The 18,718-nt window shown below is 34.8% G+C and overlaps 1 protein-coding gene across 1 annotated transcript; it reads left to right on the top strand.

Annotated features, from left to right (window-relative positions):
* The first annotated feature begins 13,016 nt into the window (after positions 1-13,016).
* On the top strand, positions 13,017-15,584 carry LOC143590093 (uncharacterized). Its single transcript, XM_077070682.1, has 12 exons — positions 13,017-13,169; positions 13,271-13,291; positions 13,341-13,536; positions 13,639-13,738; positions 13,813-13,940; positions 14,032-14,122; positions 14,222-14,284; positions 14,436-14,457; positions 14,555-14,610; positions 14,723-14,825; positions 15,226-15,405; positions 15,507-15,584. The coding sequence occupies exons 1-12, from the start codon at positions 13,017-13,019 to the stop codon at positions 15,582-15,584; spliced, it is 1,191 nt and encodes a 396-aa protein (XP_076926797.1).
* The last annotated feature ends 3,134 nt before the right edge of the window (positions 15,585-18,718 follow it).

The following is an 18,718-nucleotide window of genomic DNA, read 5'->3' as shown; positions in this document are numbered from 1 at the left end:
TGCCGGTTCACATGGTTTCAATTGGTTCTACAATTGGGCATTACGTCCATCTTTACCACACCTGTGGCGTACTATCACTCGGCATTCTTCTTCCTGCCGATAACCATATTTTCCACATTTAGGGAAGGACCCTTTATGCGGTTCATGTTTTCACCCCAGAACTAGTCTTAGTACAATTCTGGGTTGTAGGACATACCTACTTATTCAAAAGCCCATTTTGCCCTATACCTTTATCATTTCTTTTCTTTAACACTCGACGTCTCACCTAACGTCCTTCCAGTCCGCTTCTCATAGAGTTAAATATATCAATGCTGGCTTGTGACACAACCCTTCCAAAGGTTGTATATTTTACAGGATTGACTATACTCCTTATCGATGGAGTTAGTCCCCAATATTGCGCTCACTTCGCTTAGCTTCAGGAGTAATTAGCCATGTTACCAGACACGAAAATTCCTTCAAACGATTAGCGTTTTCTAAGTGATCAGCATACAACATTTCTATCTTCCATAGCTCAGTTTCCAATCTCTGAACTTAATTATTCGAATAAAAGTGCTCTAGCACAAGAATTTTAAATTTTGACCATCTCATCTGAGTAATAATTTTCTAACTATAATTTAGTACCATCGTGTTCCATCACGATACAACATAATCTACCAACATATATGTAGCATATTTCACTACACAATGTTCTAGACTCTTACTAATATCCTTAACCATTTCGATCTTTTCTATCCCCTCGCTAATCTATTCCTCCTTTTACCATCAGTAAACTATTAATAATCCCCTTAACACCAACAACAAACATATCATTCATACCGGATCTAATTCATTACGACTACTATTCATGTTTAGTTTATAACTAATACTTGTAGTCATAATAGTATTTGGTGGGACATTATCACTCTTAGTAATAACACTAAGAGTTGAAATATTCATAATCATGTGATTTCTCGATCTATAATTCTGCGATCACATTTGCATCAACACTAGCAGTGATCTGTGATACGACATTCGGTATCATCATCTGCTATCTTTGAGCAATCAACTGAATCATATCAATCTCCATCATTGGAGCTACTCTTTTTATGTCATTCTGTCGTACTCATCCCGTACGCAGTAATCAATACTAATCTCACCGTATAACTCGTTACCAGCTCAATCATAACAACAGGTACACATACACACCAAATATTATCATATATATTACACATACCGGCATCTAGTATATATGTCCCACAAATATAATAACATATGGACTTAACCTGACATCGGTTAACGTTTAAATATGTTTCATAACCCTTCTCACCCACTGACATATAGATCTTTCTCAACAAAGATCAATGTTTAATATGCTTGATTTCAATATCCTTCTGCATGTCAGCATAACCGATACATGTTCACCGTGAGCACCAAACGATTACGTACCACGGAGTTATAATATCCGTGTCTATTTGTATATCCGGCATACACGGTATACAGCCTACGAGCGAACAACCGACTATGCTATAATGATTCCAACACCTCTTTGTGTATGGGTAATCATTCTATTCGAGTATACATGGGTATAGGCATCTACCGGATGTAAGGATAACATAGGGAGTTGCAAGGTTCGAGGTAATCGCGCAACACGGGTTGCCTTCAAATATTGTCAATTACTATTATGGGAAACTCTATCTCCTGCTCAGTCAATGTCCTCAGGCGTTCTAGGTTCGCTAAAATTGGTAATTCTCGATCTGGAAGTTGTATGACTCATATGTTTGAGAGTGAGAAATACATATATATATTTCTATATATTATTTTTATCTCCTCATTTATTATCAATTTTTTTTAACGGAATAAGAATGGGTTCACGTACAGGTCCGTCCTTACGTGAGGGTCGGTAGTTCGGGTGAACATAGGGAGTTATTAAGATATACGGTACCGGTGTTGGTAGGGTAAGGGATTTGTCAATTTTGGTTGGGAGTGACGGTTACTAGATATTTCTGGTTAATATCAAACGGGAGATCTAACTTGGTACTACCATAACTATGGCCCAATAAATCAGACTTATCATCAACCGATGCTCTAGAAATTTCAGCATCCTCGGTACTTTTATTATTTCATCCCCCGGTTCCTTATCCGGGTCTTATTTCTCAATTCATGTACCCACAAGATATGTACATATATATACATACACATTAGCACGTATAAATAATATTATATACTTTACACATATGTTGCCATTTTTACCTATTAATGTACCCCGTGACTTCCCCTGAATTCCCTCATGCGGACAAGTCTGTTATTATGTTCCGGACCATAATAACTCACTTGTCCATCCAAGTTCATCCAGATCTCGTCACTATAAATTATTAGTTGATATTCAGATCCTATAATATTTGAGCTACTGGTTATATTTTAGGTATCTTTTAAAGACATCCTAAATCTTTTATAACCAATGGCTCTGATACCAAGTTCTGTAACACCCCGCAACCGCAGCGGAAACGTAAACGGGATGCAACAGACACCTCTGATATCAACCACATTGTTTATAAAGAAAACTGAATACATTAATATACTTCAAATTACATTATCTTGTATTTCATTACCGTCAAGGTGATACACACATCATACAATACGATACACAATTCTATTTGTTATAATGTATCCTAACATCCTGCACGCAAATCTTACAAACATCAAGCACTTAGCACGTAAGCAATCACTTCATCTTAATTGTACCTGAAAAGCATGTGAGAAAACGGGTCAACTACGAATAGTTGGTGAGTTTCACAATTCGAGTAAACCATGATAAATCATTATCATAAAATAATATTATTATCGATGTAATTATGCTGAGCCCACAAGTGAAACCTCTGACTATCACACACAACCCCCGTGGCATATCCCCCGCCCACGGAACTGCCCCAAACCGCTATGTCTAACATTACATAGCAAAATATATATAACACCCAAAATAGACATGTGCAACTGGCTGGGAAACATCAGCAATTCCATGCCGGACCAGTTGGGTTTGTCAGACCAATAGTACTATCCACACTCTACCGGCTTTCAGTTAATCACTCGTGTTCCGGGGCCTTAGAATGTTAGCAACTCAGACAATTACCATCTTAGTACATTTCCGTACGATTCCCGTACAATAAAATATATATAAATCCACGCAAATCCATGCGTTCAGTATGTATTTAAACATTTCAGTAGTAACATGCTTCCGCCCCGAGAAAATATGTAAAAACAGTTCAGAAAAAGGGGCTCGTGAAACTCACCTTAGCACATGCAAGCAGGTAACAACAATCATTATCAATTAACACGTCCAATCTGTAATATGATCCCTATGATCGTTATTATTGTTTATATAATCTTTAACCGTAACAACCGGTACATCTGGGGACACTGTCCACCCAGTACTGTACCCATTCCGGGGGCAATGTTAACCCAGAAACACTTCTACGGACTCAGATTGTGATATGGTTTAGAGTTCTATGGTCACAATTACTATTAGTTTGTTTTTCACGTTTCAAAAATGAGTTTGGTCACACACGACCCGAAAATAGTCGTTGACTGATGGTTTAAGTAAAGTTGTGAAATTTGAGCTCGGTTTAGACGCCCCGATTGGCCGCGCGACCCGTTTCCGTCTTTAGCGCACCGGAAACTGTTAAATCGGACAAAAATTACTCAAATCATCCGAATTATTTTCGGATGATTTATTTTTACTTGTTTAACTCAATTATAAGAAGATAGTTCATTTTTAGGATTTTTATTCACCAGTCAGCTCGCTTATGCGAACTTTATCGGTTTACCGCTTTTTAAACTTTAAAAGTTTGTTTTTGCACAAATAATTATCCGTTTGATCTCGGATCTTGAAATTTTGCACAAATCACTTTTTGACAGTGGGGAATTTAATAAAAATATTTCCAGAATTAATTTATATATTTAAAATTTATTTATCTATTTTTAAACACCATTTAAACACTAAATATGTCGTAAATACCAAACGATCTTAGAAAATCCCAAATTTTTCCTGGATGTCCCTTGCCATCCACATAGTCCCCTGTAATTTTTCCAGAACCAAAATCTTCTTTTACATGCCATTTTCACTAAAACCGAGCTAGAAATCCCTAGAACTCGTTTAACCGAAAAGCCTACTTAGACTTCTCCAACGGACCTCAAATTTTGTGTGTGACTTATACATGATATAAAAAGCTTATCTGAAATTTTCCATAATTTTTCATGATATTTAGCTATTTTTCACCATTTTTGGCCAAAACCGAGCATTAAATTCACCAAATATTCATCTTTTATCCAAAAATTACCAAAAATTCACAGAACTCTTATTTTTTCATGTGTAGAACATCCCTGTAAAATTTCATGACCTAACTCTAAACCATCAACAATCTGTCCCAAAACACATACACCGAACATAAACCGAATATACCTTTCGTTTTCCGCCACTACAAGCTACAAACTCCTCTTTCCGCCTTATCTACCACTAAACACAGAGCCTACAAACAACATATCACAATACCAAGCAAGTTACACTCACGATCAAGCCTCTTACACTATAGTTTCGGTTATTGCTTTAAAAACAAAGATTTAACCGTAAAAATTCGTTCTTGATTCGTTTAACTCCTTTCATGGACCAAGATCCCTTGTATAACCCGTATACATCACTTGATCATGCAAGAATCGGTTTTCATCTTCGAAACCTCATTTTCTTGCAATTAAACTCAAGAACCGAAGATGAACACGTGAATAACTCGATCATTACCTTGTTTTTCTTGCTAGAACTCTCGGTTTTTGGATGAAATTGTTGAGAGAATTGATGGATTGTTGAATTGTTTGTGTGAAAAAAGAAAAAAGGAATGGGATTAACCCATTGAATCCGATCGGCAATATTGAGGGGGTGGGGTGGGACCCACCTCTTCATTTTAGGCCACATATTTGGATTCTCGTAATCCGGATAATGTTTTGGATAATCTGGTTCAGTTTGTTTTTCGGTTAAATGTTTAATTCGGCTTAAAACGAGGCTAAAACGGTCGTTTTTCGGCTTAAAAATGAAATTTATATAAAACCGATTTAAAAACTTTAAAAACTTAAACAATGACATTTATTAACTTAAAACATCATATCATTAATTATCGCGCATCTTTTTCGGCTTGATCGATCATCTCTTGCTCGGTTTGGTATTAAAGGTTTCGTTTAACGTACCGACGTACCATTAAATCGAAATTCTTTTTCTGTGCCGTACTTTACTTATCCCCAAGCATTAATGCTTCGTAACATCACTAAATATCATAGATATCGTCTATAATTGAACCCTCAATTCGTTCGGGTTTCAATAACTATCGATCGATTAATCGCATAATCAATACGATGAATTATATATTCACGTACAATCAATAAAGTGAACCCTGTATCCTCGTATAATTACTATGGTAATTCATGTATCCGACATTAAATATGACGTAACTATTATCTACCGGCTAGGGTATACCGGGTTTCGTCTGAATCGTTACATTCTCCCCCGTTAAGAAATTTCGTCCTCGAAATTTTACACGCTCACTATCCCTTTCCGTGGGAAAGGTGGGGGTTTTTCCTTCAGAATATACCCTCGCGTTACCAGGTATAATCTGGTCCTCGCTGTGAATTTCACTTAATCTTAATCAATAAAGCTTGGTGTGTCCAAACTGTTTAGTTTTCCCGTCTACTATCTCTACGGAATTATTTATGATATCAAGTATGACTTCTATGAGTACCTCCATTACTAGTACTTTCGTTGCCTCATCGCTTAGGTACTTTTCAATCCGTATACATGGCAAAACATCATGTATAGTACTTAGCCCCTGGAGTACTTTAATCGATAAACTAAATGACCAATCATGGAGATAGTCTCATGAGGTCCAATATATTAAGAAGCTATTTTCGATTTTGCCAAACCTCATATCACCTCTCTCTAAGGTGATGCCTTAAAATGCCTTGTCACCTCTTTCCAGTGACAATGGTTTCCTTTGAACGTTGGCATAAATCCTTTGCCAATCTCGCGCTGCTTTCAACTTATCCTAAATATTATAAATCCGATTGGTTGTTTCTCGAATCAATTCAAATCTTATGGCTTGAGTGACGCCCAATTTCAATTTAACAAATTGGTGATAATTACTTCACCCATAGAAAGCTTCAAGCTCTCGATGCTTCCTTCCCCGCCTTCCAATAATGGAAGTAGGATGCCCATTTCGATCTGAGATAATTGAAAATGGTATTCCACGATGAGATACCATTTCACCATCATGAATTTGGGCGAGAATTCATTGTGGTAATCATCATAGATTGGGATCAAATGCGAGGATTGGTTAATCGATCTGCGATTACCCAATTTACATCATGCCTTTGATATATCTTGGGAATTTGCGTCCCGAAATCCTTTGTAATTTATTCCCACTATCATTAGCGAATTTTTCTGTCGTTGTAGCGTTCCCTAGGGTTTTCGGCGTGCAGCCTTATCTCTTGCATAACTTAAATATTCACCAACATACGTAACCATATATTTCTCCAAACTCGGCCATTAATACAATCCTTTCAGATATTCGTATCATTAATAGTCTATTCCGATCCCGGATGTATGGAATATTTCGATCTATGCGCTTTGTCCACGATTAATTCACGAAGGTCATGGAGGGTCGGGATCCAAACCCGATTTTTGAAGTTGAGAATTTCGTCCACGCGCTGTTCAAAATTCTTCTCATTGCCGTAAAGTTCCTCCTTTTCGATGTTCCTCTTTCAACGCCTCACGTTGAGCGACTCGAATCAGGTCCGAAAAGTTCGACTGGACTATCATCCCTAGCGCTCGCACTCGCAATGGCTTAACCCGACCTTTCCTACTCAAAGCATCGGCTACGACGTTACCCTTGCCGGGGTGATAACGGATGTCACAGTCATAATCGCTTAACAACTCGACCCATCTTCGTTGCCTCATATTCAGTTCTTCCTGATCGAATATGTGCTGCAAACTTTTATGATCGGTGAAGATGGTGCACTTCGTATCGTAGAGATAATGTCTCCACATTTTAAGTGCAAAGATAACCGCTCCCAGTTCTAAGTCGTGAGTAGTGTAATTTTTCTCGTGTACTTTTAACTGTCGGGAAGCATAGGCTATAACCTTATTATACTGCGTCAACACGCATCCTAACCCTTTACGCGATGCGTCACAATACGCGACAAAACCATCGTCTCCATCAGGGAGACTTAAAATCGGTGCTTGGCACAATTTTAATGGTTTCTATCTTATTTGGATCTTTGTGAAATCTTTGTTGCTTTACAACATGACCAAGGGATTATGCCTTCTTTATTCAAAATCACATTTCGAAAACTTCGCGTATAGCTCCTCTTGCTTTAACACTTCCACAATTTTCTTAACCGTCGTTCGTGCTATTCTTTACGTTGCAAATATACCAAAATATCATCAATGAATGCTATGACAAATTTGTCAAAATAAATTTTATAGACTCAGTTCATGAGGTCCATGAACACTGCCAGCGCATTTGTTAGCCCGAGAGGCATAACTAAGAATTCATAATGGCCGTAACGAGTCCGAAACGCTGTTGTTGCAACGTCCTCCTCTTGGATTTTTCATTTGGTGATAACTATATCTAAGATCAATTTTCTAAAAATAAATCGCCCCTTGCAATTGGTTAAATAGATCATTTACTTCGAAGAAGTGAATACCTATTCCTGATCGTCACTTTATTCAATTCTCCCTAATCAATACATATCCTAACACTTCCGTCCTTCATTTCCCAAACAACACTGGTGCCCCCCATGGTGACTAACTAGGTCGTATGAAACCTTATCCAATAATTCTTGCATTTCAGTTGGTGCAAGTCGGTAAGATGTTTTAGCAACAGGGCCAGCTTGAGGTATTAAATCGATTCTGAATTCGACCTGTCGGGTTGGCGGTATTCCAGGAAGTTCTTCTGGGAAAACTTGTGGAAATTCGCGTACCATCGGGATATCTTCTATATGTTTTCTTTTAAATACTTTGGCAATCGCGTTTGTTAAATACACCACGTCTTCTTGTCGTAAATATTATAACATCTCAAGATGAGATTAGAGTAGTAACATAATACCGTACACTTTTCTCTGTATCAAATCGCTTCATCGTCCGAAGGAGATCTTCTAATCATCTTCTTTTCATATTTGATTTCAGCTTCATGTTGAGTTAGCCAATCCATGCTAACTATTACGTCAAAACTTCTTTACTTTACTGGTCGTAGGTCAATAAGGAAAGGTTAATCGTTCAGAATAATAGGACAATTCCGAACAATTTTTTTAACCATTAGGGATTTACCGTTAGCGATTCTACAGTATAGGGTTCTATAGTTTCACTAATCGGTATCTTTCCAAATGGTAGGAGATTAACAGGAATTAACTACTATCAACGACCGTAAAAAATATCACTGGTGCCTATTGATTTAAAACCACAACATATTTAATACCACCTTTGGATCATGACGTGCTTTATTCAAATTACTCACAAAAGCACGGCTCCTTGCTTGATCAGAGGTTGATGCTTGTCATGAGGTTCGTCTTCCAACGACACTTTGGTTCAACTTTGGGCAATTTCTCTTGAAACGTTCTGTACTGCCACATTCATAGCAAGTACAACTGTTTGGCATAATTTGATTTCTTTGGATGGATGGTTATTGAAGCTGTTGGGTTCGGAGTGGTTGAACACGGATGGGTTGGGGTTGCCGGTTCACATGGTTTCAATTGGTTCTACAATTGGGCATTACGTCCATCTTTACCACACCTGTGGCGAACTATCACTCGGCATTCTTTTTCCTGCCGATAACCATATTTTCCACATTTAGGGAAGGACCCTTTATGCGGTTCATGTTTTCACCCAGAACTAGTCTTAGTACAATTCTGGGTTGTAGGACATACCTACTTATTAAAAAGCCCATTTTGCCCTATACCTTTATCATTTCTTTTCTTTAACACTCGACGTCTCACCTAACGTCCTTCCAGTCCGCTTCTCATAGAGTTAAATATATCAATGCTGGCTTGTGACACAACCCTTCCAAAGGTTGTATATTTTACAGGATTGACTATACTCCTTATCGATGGAGTTAGTCCCCAATATTGCGCTCACTTCGCTTAGCTTCAGGAGTAATTAGCCATGTTACCAGACACGAAAATTCCTTCAAACGATTAGCGTTTTCTAAGTGATCAGCATACAACATTTCTATCTTCCATAGCTCAGTTTCCAATCTCTGAACTTAATTATTCGAATAAAAGTGCTCTAGCACAAGAATTTTAAATTTTGACCATCTCATCTGAGTAATAATTTTCTAAATATAATTTAGTACCATCGTGTTCCATCACGATACAACATAATCTACCAACATATCTGTAGCATATTTCACTACACAATGTTCTCGTAATCCGGATAATGTTTTGGATAATCTGGTTCAGTTCGTTTTTCGGTTAAATGTTTAATTCGGCTTAAAACGAGGCTAAAACGGTCGTTTTTCGGCTTAAAAATGAAATTTATATAAAACCGATTTAAAAACTTTAAAAACTTAAACCATGACATTTATTAACTTAAAACATCATATCATTAATTATCGCACATCTTTTTCGGCTTGATCGATCATCTCTTGCTCGGTTTGGTATTAAAAGTTTCGTTTAACGTACCGACGTACCATTAAATCGAAATTCTTTTTCTGTGCCGTACTTTACTTATCCCGAAGCATTAATGCTTCGTAACGTCACTAAATATCATAGATATCGTCTATAATTGAACCCTCAATTCGTTCGGGTTTCAATAACTATCGATCGATTAATCGCATAATCAATACGATGAATTATATATTCACGTACAATCAATACAGTGAACCCTGTATCCTCGTATAATTACTATGGTAATTCATGTATCCGACATTAAATATGACGTAACTATTATCTACCGGTTAGGGTATACCGGGTTTCGTCGGAATCGTTACAGTGCCTAACTTGTTTACAAGTCAAAGCCGAACATCAGAAGCCTTATGGAAAAATGCAACCACTTGAAATACCTGAGTGGAAATGGGAACACATCACTATGGATTTCATAACTAAGCTACCTCGTACAGCTAAACAACATGATACCATCTGGGTGATTGTGGACTGTTTGACCAAGAGTGCTCACTTTATGCCCTTACGAGAGGCTATCTCGTGAGAAACGTTAGCAAACTTGTTCATCAAAGAGGTTTTGGTTAAGCACGGAGTACCGTTATCAATCGTGTCAGATAGAGATACTCGGTTTACATCGAGGTTTTGGAAAAAGTTCCATGACGCTATGGGAACGAGGTTACACATCAGTACGACGTATCATCCCCAAACAGATGGACAGTATGAAAGGACGATCCAAACCCTTGAGGATATGCTACGTGCTTGTGTTTTAGATTTTGGTGGAAGTTGGGATGATCATCTGCATCTGGCAGAGTTCTCCTATAACAACAGTTACCATTCAAGTATTGGTATGCCACCGTTTGAGATGCTTTATGGTAGATGATGTAGAACCCCTCGTGTGTTGGGATTGATTGGTCAAAAAGAAATGGGAAGCTTAGAAGTTGTTCAAGAGACATCTTCAAAGTTCGATCAGATTAAGGCAAGAATGAAAGTCGCTCAAGATAAACAGAAGTCGTATGCTGATAAGCGGCGACGACTGATTGAGTTTAACGTCGGTGAGAAAGTGATGCTTAAGGTCTCGCCTTGGAAAGGGATTATCCGTTTTAGGAAGAGAGGAAAGTTGAGTCCAAGGTACATTGGACCGTTTAAGATCTTAGATTGTGTGGGTGAAGTAGCTTATAAGCTGGATTTACCCGATGAGTTAGAAGGAATTCATTCAACCTTCCATGTTTCTCATTTGAGGAAATGTCTAGCTGATGACACGTCTCACGTGCCATTGATGGACATCGAGGTTGATGAACAACTGAACTACATTGAGCAACCGATTGAGATTGTTGATCTCAAGGAGAAGCAACTTCGTCACAAAGTTATACCCTTGGTGAAAGTGATTTGGAAGCATCGCAAAGGATCAGATGCCACTTGGGAAGCTGAGGATGAGATGCGCAAGTTTTACCCTAATTTATTTATGTAATAGTTAGGTTTCGGGGACAAAATCTCTTTAAGGAGGGAAAACTTGTAACATCCTAAATATTATAATCCTACTATACTATTAAAACAAAGTAGTTTGCCTCCACATGCCCCTTTTCTATTGGATGATTTCCTTTCTTTCCAAATATATCTTGCACTTCTCTATTTTTCTTACCAATTAAATAAATCAAAAATAAAATCAATTACTAATAATTAAAATACTAATAATTAAAATTAAAATACTTAATGTAACCATTAAACTAAAACCCGGTTTCCAACTTTCTATTCTTTTCAACTACAATACACGCCCCTTTTCTACATACTTAACCTATTAACCTAATCAACAAATTATCCCTTCAATCGGCCATTATTTGATATCAGTCTGATAATGATTTCATTAGATTCTTCATATACAATCGACACCGGAGTTCGGATTATGAATTGGGCCATCGACGATAAAAGAATGGTCCGTTATTTTACAACAACGATTGATTTGATTAGATCCGGGAAATGATTTCAGTAGATCCATGAGGATTGTTAATCATATATTCACATCGATGGTTAGTATTTTACATTCTTATGTTAGTATTTATGTGTCATTTTTGTGATGTTTTAAAGTAGAGGGCTAGAGGCTAATTTAGTTTTATTTAATATTGTAAAGGCACAAAAGAACCGGTTATGTCTGTTGAAGCTTTGGAGAAGATGATGGAAGATCCCACTGTACAAAAGATGGTCTATCCGTAAGTTTGGATATTAAAATTATTATTAAAAGGCACAAGTTTTAGTTTTTTTGTGTTTTGGATAATTGATATTAAAAGGCACTATTACATTTAGATATTAACATAGGTTATTATTTTACATTCTTAGGTTAGTATGTTTAATGTTTAATTGATATTGATATGTTTCCTGTTGGTTAATGGTTAATGTTTAATTGATTGCAAATTTCAAGTACATTATATGTTATAAAAATTTTAATATATATATATATTTTAGATTATTAACCTAGGTTAGTATTTTACATTCTTAGGTTATTATGTTGAATTGTTAATTATTAATGTTAATTGATTTGTTTCCTATGTTTAATGTGTTATATGTTTAATGTGTAATGTGTAAACGATTTCAAATTTCAATTATGGTATTTGTTAAATTTTGAATGTGTAATTGATTCCAATTTGAATTCAAAGTCAACTTAATGTGTCTAATTTTTTAAACATGATTTGTAATATAATTTAATTGATATGAGTTGTTGATGATATTGATGTGTTTTATATGTTTAATGTGTAATTGATTCCAAATTTCAATTATGGTATTTGTTAAATTTTGAATGTGTAATTCATTCCAAATTTCAATTACAGTATTTGATTTTTATTGATTCATATCTTTAATATAACCTAACAACTTTTCAAGGATTTCAATTTGAATTTAAACTCATATTAATGTGTCTAATTTTGTAAACACGAATTAAAATATAATTTAATTGATATTGATATGATTTATGAGTTATTATTATTATTTTGTTATAAATAAATACCGAATTACATTCTCTAAATTGACTGTATTTAATATTCGGTTATTACTACCAAATTAAGTAAGTATAAATTATCAATTACATTCATGAAATCCCTAATTGTATTCCCTATTCCCTAAATTTACTATATTTACACCTTTCCTTTTAATCTAATAATTCAAACTTTCTAAGAAAATCTGTTTATCGATATATACTATAACCCGAATAAAGAAATTCTCACATTTCTCACTTCCTTACTCAGAATTCATATTTTTGTCATTCTCAAGGTTTATTAATTTTCTTTAAAGTATAAACCGAATATTAATTATTGAATCTTAATTCTTTTCTTTAATTTTATTGTTTCTAACACAGCAAAATGGAAGCATCGAACATTACCATGTTCAAGGATTTGGATGTTTCCAACAACGACTGTGTACTGAAGGTTTGTATGCTCAGACTATGGCGTTTGAAGGAAAACAATAAACCCGGAGAGGATTGGTCCATAGAAATGATTTTACAAGATGAGATGGTATTATTATATACAAATATAATTGTTTTTATTCCTTTTTTATTCTTCCTCATTATTTATATTTAATAATTATAATGTTTTTCGTATTAATAATGTAACAGGGTGAGAGGATGCAAGCATATGTAAGTAGCTTGCATACCTAAACATGATGTTTGGCTATCTGAGAATCAGTCATTGATTGTTCGAAAACCTTCATTTGGTGCAAATCTCTCAACATACCGTTATGTTGACAGCCCACATAAGCTATGTTTCACATCAGAAACTCGTCTTTGTATTTCCGATGAGTTTAAAGGTCACCTTTATGGATTGTATTTGGCTACCTTTGATGATATCAAATACAAAAACATACATCAAAATGTAACAATAGGTTACCTCGATTATTTATTACCAATACACTTTTAAATTCTATACATTCAATTCTTACAGAACGTTTAATATATGTTTCATTATTTTTGAATTTTTTTCCCAGACGTAATCGGTCATGTCAGCAGGTTTTTTACCAACAAGAACTCATTCTTCCGAGAGTCACAACATCAGAATCGAAGAACCATGGAGTTTGTTTACTTGAGGTATTATTAATAATATAAATTATCATGTATAATCAAATAATTCATTTGTGTTAACTTATGATTTTCTTTGCCAGTGGCAATAAGATTTATCTCACTTTATGGGATGACTATCTGAAGCAACTTACCAAATACGTTGCTGACAACCCGAATGAGGAGTATCTCATTATCGTCCTCCAATTCGCAAGAGTCAAGTACTATGGAGGTATTAATAATTCTAACTTTTATATTTTACCCTTCAAATTCTTTATAGTTAATAATTTTAAGTGTGACATATCTAAATATGATTATGGCAGAAAATGTATATGTCAACAACTCTTATGGTAACGATGTTTCAAGGTTGCTAATCAATGATTACTTGTATGAAGTGGTTGATTACAAGAAAAGGTTATTTCTTATACCTATATAATTATAATGTAATTTTATTCCTTAAAAACATTATTATTTCTTTTAAACACCTTATGACTTACATTTAATAAATAATAGGTTGCTTGAAATTTCCACTCAAGTCCATGTTGAAATACCTAAACCGGTTGGTTCCTCTATGCTGTAAACTGTGAAGGATGAGTTTTTGAAGAACTTTCAATTCTATTAAATCAGTGACATTTGTACCATTGTGGAGGTATATAACCATTTGTATCTAAAAAAGTAATCTTAAGTATTATTTTTACTAAAATCTCCATTATGTTTTTGTTTGTAGGCTAAAAACGTCATCAGAGTTGGTACGTTAAGGAAATAGTAGGAAACAAGGAATGGTACTACAATGGTTGCAAACGTTGTAGTCGTAAGGTTTCTGAGGTTTTTGTTGATGGAGTGAAGGTTTATGAATGTAAGAGTGCAAGTTGTAATTCTCTAGGCGTAAACGTTGGACCAAGGTACTATTTTATAGGTTTAAAATATATTTTTACTAATATTTTTTTATTAAATAATATTAATGTTATATGTTGTTTTAATAGACTTTTTTAAATAATCTTCATTATGTTTCAGATTCCGTATTCCAATTCGTGTCCAAGATACCACCGATGTCGTTTTGCTTACGTTGTTTGATCGTGATGCAAGACAGTTGTTCAATAAGGCTGCAGATCATTTTGTGACCAATAAGGCTGCAGATTATTATATGATAATAAAACTTATATTTGGTTATACCATCCATGTTTTGTCAATCTACACATTTGCACCAGCCTCCAATAAAATTTTGTTTGTGTCTTTTGTTTCTGTCGTGTACAGTGATGAGTTTTATATATTGCTTTTGTGTTAATTTTATTACTTTTGTGTTTCATTTTTAAAAACATCATCTTTTATCATATTTTAGATATTTAAATGTAAACCAAAATTCTTTTTGTCATTTCAACAAGATTGTTAATTCTTTTAGTATACACCAACTTAATTTTACATATAATGTCTTACCTTTCTTTTGTTACTGTTTTTTAATTCCTTAAATGATTTCTGATTATTTTTACTTACAATCATTTCCTACTGTTTTGTTGAAGCATGATCCGATGCACACATTTCTTGAAGAACTCAATATTATATTAGAGAAAAAGTTTGCTTTCATTGTAGAGGTTAGTGACTACAATATAAGAAACTCATATGATGTATACGGTGTCGGCAAGTTAACGGATGACGAGGACGTTCTTAATGAGCTTGATAAGCAGCTTGGTCATGGTAAAGTATAATGACCTGTTTCTATTTTTAAAATAATGAAAATCTACATAATCCATTTATTTATTTATTTGATTACTATTTAATTAATTTTAACTTAAATGTGCAGCCTAACGACAATCAGTCTTTAACAATTGGATCAACCTCTGGCCTGAAGTCAACCGAAAATATAAGACATTACAAATAATAATGGAATATGTATCAGTTTGTCTAAATATAATATTTCATGAAATCTAAATGTGTAGACTAAAAACATTTTTTTAAACTTCTTCGAAGGATATGTGTACGCCTTCATCCAACCAGTTCACTCTGATTTCAATTTCTGAAGATGTTATTCCTGATCGTCTTTCATCTCTTGACGAAAAGGTTATTTCTTTACCTATCGTTGATGCAAAACTCAAGCACAAGTTGGATGACACTTATGATGTTCATGATGACACTTGTATGTCTGCAAACAAGACGAAGGTTTACGAAGAATCAATTGTTGATGCTAATGTTGGTGAGGGAGATACCGTTGGAATGCAAAAGATATAAAATGGACGGATTTGGAATTTTCGTAATAAATGCAACGTTTTGCATGCATGTTTACTTTATTTTTTTGGTTTGAGATTGGATGTTTTTGTGTTTATTGTCCTTTATTTGATATTATCAATTTGGTTTTATTTGTCGTGTTTGAATTTCATATGGATAGCAATGAATTTGTGTCTTCCTAATGTTATGTGTTGTTTTATATTTGTATTCTCTATTCTCCTTAGTTTATAGTTCACACCAACTACTAGTTAAAAATAACATATATTTTTATAAAACTTTAAATTAGGGAATCTTCGTCATCGTGATCCTACTAACATTACTACTTACATTGGTATTACCAACATGCAATTTGAATAATGATACGCCTATTTTGGACATCTACATGTACAATATTCATCATTACATATATTTTCAATATAACTTATGTTGTACTCTTTCCTAAACTTAAATACATAAAGTTAAATACCTAAACTTATTTTTTATTACACTTTCACTCTTCAACATACAACTGTAACTTTTTAAATTTAATGTATGTATTATAAGTTAACATGAGTTATAATCTTATTAGCATAAATAATCGAATTTATTTAAGAAATTGTGCATCGCACTTATATAACCGTAGTACTCTAACTCCTTCAGATAAGAAATTGCCATTCAAGTTGAAACGAAGACAGTTTCCTGTATCGGTTTGTTTTGCAATGACATTTAACAAAAGTCAAGGGCAGTCACTAGCAAGAGTTGGAATACATCTTCGACAGACGGTGTTTACACATGGTCAGCTATATGTGGCTTTATCACGAGTGAAGAGTAGAACCGATGTTAAAATGCTTATATTAGATAAGGAGGGTAATGTTACAAATAAAACTACAAATGTGGTTTGTAAGGAACTATTTAGTTATTTATGAAATTTTAATTTTCAAGTTTTTTTATCTATCAAATAATTGTAAACGAAAGTTACTTTGTTGTTTATGAAATTATCATTTTCAATTTTGTATTATGTATATAGTAATTGTAGAACCGGTGTTATTTTGGTTGTACTTATGTCGAAGAAACTTTTTGTTTATAATACGTTATAATAACAACTATATATCATGTATTTTATCCTCGAGTGTTGTTAAACGTTTTATATATTTCCACCCGTGTCGTACATGGGTCAATAACGTAGTATTAAATAAAAAAGTCGCGTTAGTTATCGTGTGTCAATAATTATTAATACCAAAGGATCATGGACTTAGATTAATTAAGGGTGGGTTAAAGGGTAATGGGCCTTGAGTCCATGGGCTTAAAGGGATATAAATACCCCCTTAAACCATTCTAAAACCCTAACTCTCATTTCCATCTTCCATAATCTCTACACACACTCAAGAACACACACACACACACCCCTCCATTACTATATATAAACGCGAGAGAGAAAGGAGATCCGAGACCAAAATCAAGACAAATATTATTAGATCTTCAATAACAAGCTAGAAACAAGATAATCAAGCAAACCTCGACCACACCAAAACACATAAAGGTATGTCTTTTACCTTTAAAGTTTACTTTTTGAAACCGGTTAGCCTTGAAACTTGAAATGAGAGTAGATCGGGTATAAAACGAACAATAAAGTTAAAAACTTGATGATGAAATGGAACTTAACGAACTCGTAGCTATGAACGGCTCTTTTAAAGAAACCCTAGATCTATTTAAACATTTTAAGCTTAAAGGTACAAACTTTATGCTTTTCCCGAGTCAAGTCTTACCCGAAAATGGTCACGAGAGCACTTAAGGGGTAAGGTAGCATCATGTTAAAGGTTATATGTTAAATAATAATAATAATAATAATAATAATAATAATGAACGGGGCAGTGGGGTTGAGACCCAACCTCCCTTGGATGATCCAAAACCCAACAGCCCCAAACCCAATACAGCGAACAATACTCGCATACAAACCCATCGTTTACAATAAAGGAAGCTAGATTACAATATATACAGCTGATTTCAAGCAACTCGCAAACATGTGTTCGATCCCAGCAACACTCGTTTACAATAGTAAATCGCTCGCAATCCATGTAAATATACATATATACTCGCACATAATCGGAATTCGATTACACAGAGGTTGTCGTCGCTGCAGTGGGGTTCAAATACACCAGCAATCGATTACAATTGTATTCGATTCCTAGAGGAACTCGATTACAATTATTGAAATCGATTACAATCAGATTAGCTCGAACCCGATTTCAGTGCAAACAATTATTCATAAGGATTTGAATGCAATACAAGTCGATTACAGGTAGGACTTGATCAGTTAGAATTCAAATCCGCTTACAAGTGTTCAATCACAATTTGATTACAAACAGCGCACTGCCCAAGGTCGCATACTTTGTGATTCGAATACTTTAGCATCAATTACATTATGTACACGATTTCCAAGACCCGATTACAAGTCAAATCGATACATTGATTCAACCGTAGACTCGATCGCAAGGATTACACCGGATCGATCACATTGATGATCGCATACACTAGGAGCTGATTTTTTTGAGTGTCGCATACAAACCTTAGTCAATTACCATTGAAGCCGCTTACAGATGATAACACTGATTGCTTGGGCTTGAAAGCAATGGGCTGAAAATAACGGGCTTGGAAAAAAATGGCCCACTTTGAGGGCTCTTAAGCCCATGTTAGCCAAAAACTTGTTTTTGGGCTTGACCCATGTTTTAATAAACCAAAAGACGGATTCTATTAGTCCCTTTAGCAAAGCCCGGTAAAAATAATGAACCAATATAACTTAGTTAGCCCCGG

The sequence above is a fragment of the Bidens hawaiensis genome, unplaced genomic scaffold (genome assembly GCF_021521415.1).
Source record: "Bidens hawaiensis isolate Kalapana, Puna unplaced genomic scaffold, B.hawaiensis_p1.1 tig00038163_1, whole genome shotgun sequence".
Lineage (NCBI taxonomy): Eukaryota > Viridiplantae > Streptophyta > Magnoliopsida > Asterales > Asteraceae > Bidens > Bidens hawaiensis.
The sequence above is the reverse complement of the archived record's forward strand: the minus strand, read 5'-3'. Positions and strand labels throughout refer to the sequence as shown.